Source organism: Lipotes vexillifer, unplaced genomic scaffold (genome assembly GCF_000442215.2).
Source record: "Lipotes vexillifer unplaced genomic scaffold, Lipotes_vexillifer_v1.1 scaffold1129, whole genome shotgun sequence".
NCBI classification, from domain to species: Eukaryota; Metazoa; Chordata; class Mammalia; order Artiodactyla; family Lipotidae; genus Lipotes; species Lipotes vexillifer.
Genome location: NW_006789022.1, coordinates 457,110 through 460,166, shown reverse-complemented (window position 1 = coordinate 460,166; position 3,057 = coordinate 457,110). Strand labels below are relative to the sequence as shown.

The 3,057-nt window shown below is 48.9% G+C and overlaps 1 protein-coding gene across 2 annotated transcripts in view; it reads right to left on the bottom strand.

Annotated features, from left to right (window-relative positions):
* MRPL11 (mitochondrial ribosomal protein L11) overlaps nt 1–1,202 on the bottom strand; it is a 2,999-nt gene extending 1,797 nt beyond the window's left edge. Inside the window, exons 1-3 of one of the 2 annotated variants that reach the window (XM_007461944.1) lie at nt 1,080–1,202; nt 609–704; nt 80–185 (exon numbers count right to left, since the gene is read on the bottom strand). In XM_007461944.1, the coding sequence (XP_007462006.1) occupies nt 80–185; nt 609–704; nt 1,080–1,202 (325 nt within the window). The remainder of the gene's footprint in view (nt 1–79; nt 186–608; nt 705–1,079) is intronic. The other variant, XM_007461945.1, reaches the window with a different exon arrangement.
* Nucleotides 1,203–3,057: the final 1,855 nt, after the last annotated feature.

Genomic DNA, 3,057 nt, shown 5'->3' with positions numbered 1-3,057 from the left:
TCTTTCCCTGGGAGCAAGGAACAAATAGCCCTTCAGGTGTCACTGCTTCCTTCCAGAGCCCAGAAGCCCAGATGCCCACCCTGCCCCTTACCTGTGTGCCGGGCCCCCTTCTCAATCCCAGCAGCTGCCTTCAGGAAGTAGGAAACAGTGGGTTGGCCAATTTTGATTTCAAATGTCCTGTCAGGCTGAAAGGAAAAAAGACACATGAGAATCTTTCTTCCCACCTCCCCCAACCCCTGCTGCCCCAGCCCAGGGAACTTCTAACTTCCTGTCCCCCCTTCCCTCAGCTCACCTTCCTTCCCTTTAACTGACAACAAAACCACAGAAGAAACAAATCTGCAACAAACGTCCCTGTCGCTTCTATTCCAGGTCCAACTCTGCTCTGGAAGCCCCAGCAAGTTGGAGGAACAAAGGAAAGATCTGCAATATGGCAACGCGGGTTCAGGAAACATATGGCCTAGTCTCTACTGTATAAATGGGGAAAGTGGGGCCGGGTAACAGGAAAACACTTGCCCCAAGCTATGAGCAGAGTAGCAACCCCAGGTGACCAGCTCCAGGGCCTGGGGAGAATGAGAAGGAAACTGGGGATCAGAGTCCCGACTCCTCACCTTCACAAAAATCTTGGTAGGCAGAGGAATGCCTTCTTTGATGTCCTTGGTTTTCTCATTGAACTCCTTACAGAACTGGTTGATGGAAACGCCTCGCTGTGAGGGAGGCATAGGGGTCAGCGTGCAGAAGAAGGGACGGCTTCCTTTCCCCCGGAGGCTCCATCCATTCTCTCCTCCGTCTTTACTTCCCTAAGCTCCCATTCTCTTTTCTCTACCCAGATCCAACTACTATTTTCTGTGCCAGACGATTCGTATGTTTCATGCCTCTCTATCCTTACAACAGCTCGTGGACGAAGAACAGAGGAAGCTGAACCTCGAAAAGGCTGTGTAACTAACCCAAGGACATACAACGTGTGGGCAGCAGAGCCGCGTTTTAAACCGAGGCCGCTGTGGCCCAGCCCGCACCCGCCACCCGGGTACTAGCTCCCACCCTCCGACGCCTCCCACGCCAGCTTCCTGCCGCGGCTTCACCTGACCCAGGACGGGGCCTAGTGGGGGCCCGGGCATGGCCTGGCCTGCCCGCACGATGGTCCGGATCACGCCGCCGGCCTCGGGCTTCCTGAGGGCCCGAGTGGCCCGGCTTATCCTCGACATGAGGCCGAGTGCCCGGCCTTAGATCACCTCAGGTCCACAGCAAGAGCTAAGGATCCTGGCGCCGCCACCTTGGGTTAAAGGTCAAGGGTCCTCACGTTAGGGTAAGGCAGATGAAGCCAACAAATAGCAGCGTTGATTCATCCTTCCGCTCTCCAACTAGTAAGACAAGGAGGATGAGATGAAGCGGAAAAAACTTTTAACTTGCTACCTTAAGATTGAGGAAGGACCCGAATGTCTCAGATACACACGTTCCTCCTGGAGAGCACACAGGCAGTGCCTCAGACAGCTAAACTGGCAGGTGGCCCCTTAATATCCGCACTGCATTGTGGGTATGGTAGTTTTGACCGCGTTTGCGAATTCCCACAGCTTGCTATGTCCTGGCGCGCCATCTGCTGGACATAGTGATAATCCCTGGGTTGGAAAATAGTTCAGCGCTCCTTTTTAGGAGTGGGGATCTCTTCACTTTCTGAGCCTGTTTCTTCACCTGTTGTTGAAAGGGAAGATGGTTAAGAGTACGGACCTTGGAAGTAAACTGCCTGGTTGCTTCTCTTGCTGGCTGTGAACTTGACCAACTTATTTAATTTATGCTCAGTTTCCCCCTCTGTACAAAGAGGATTATAATAGGTAGTACCTACCCCTGGGATTGTTGTGAGGATTGAGTCAGCAAAGTGCTTTAGAACAATACCTGACACCTAGTCAGCACGTGCTCTTCACTGTACAATAAGGACAAAACCTTGCAGAGCTCTTGTGAGGCTTAAGAGGCCCAGAACGTATTTGGTACATCACCTGTGTCCAATAAAATAAGCCAGCATCTTATTATTGTTATTATTATTATTTTTAGCATTTGCTACTTGCCAGGCACTGTGCTAAGGGCATTATTATCTCATTTAATCCTCACAATGGCATGACGTATATTGTTTTATCATACCCCCTTTACAAATGAGAAATTGAGGCACAAAAAGAGGCCCTAAAACACCTACCCTGTATGTGACAGGGCTGGGAAAGAAATATGAGATTATCTGATTCTTGACCTTGTTCTGTTTACCAAAAGTCTGTACTGCTGTAATCCCTGGTTAAGTGATATAATCCATGTAAAATGATATGATCCATGTAAAACCACACTGTAAACTGTGAGACACATAAACTTTTTATTCTGCATTCGCATTGGACTCCCACTAAGCAAATGTGATTGCTCCTGTCTCTGAAGTCTATCAAGTTCTTATAACGCTCAGCCTCACAAACCTTCTCAAGACTCTGGAACCAAGAAGCCTCTTTGATTTACTAGCTGTAAAACCTGGGGCACAGTAGTTAACTTCCCTGTGCTTCTATTTCCTCACTAGTAAGATGGGGCTGAATATAGTACATACCTCACAGGAAATCAGTTAATTCAGGTAAAGCACATAGAAGAGGGCCTGGCCCAGAGCAAGCCAAGCTGGGTAGGATTTATCTCTGGGTGTCCCACATCACCCAACCTATATTTACAAATTTATTTACAAATAAAGAAATAAATCCTTCCTGAATGAAGGAATCAGGAAGCAAATGGGCATGGCAGGTGCTCAGGGAGCCAAGAATGTGGCCTGGCACAAACTGGGCTCCATTGGGCGCAATGTCCACTTCCTGTCAATGAAAGGACAGTTTTGATTACTCAGCTCTTACAGATTATAAGGAAGCAACTCCCTAGTCTGCTTTCGGATATGTGGGAGGCCAGACTGTTCAGTGGCGAAGATGAGCCCAGACAGGCGAGTGAGGACCCGATCTCACAGGCCTTGCCAGCCTGCTAAGGAGTGCGGGCTATACAGTAGGAAACCATTGAAGAGTGTTAAGTATTAGCATCATATTTGCATTTTGAAAAGGT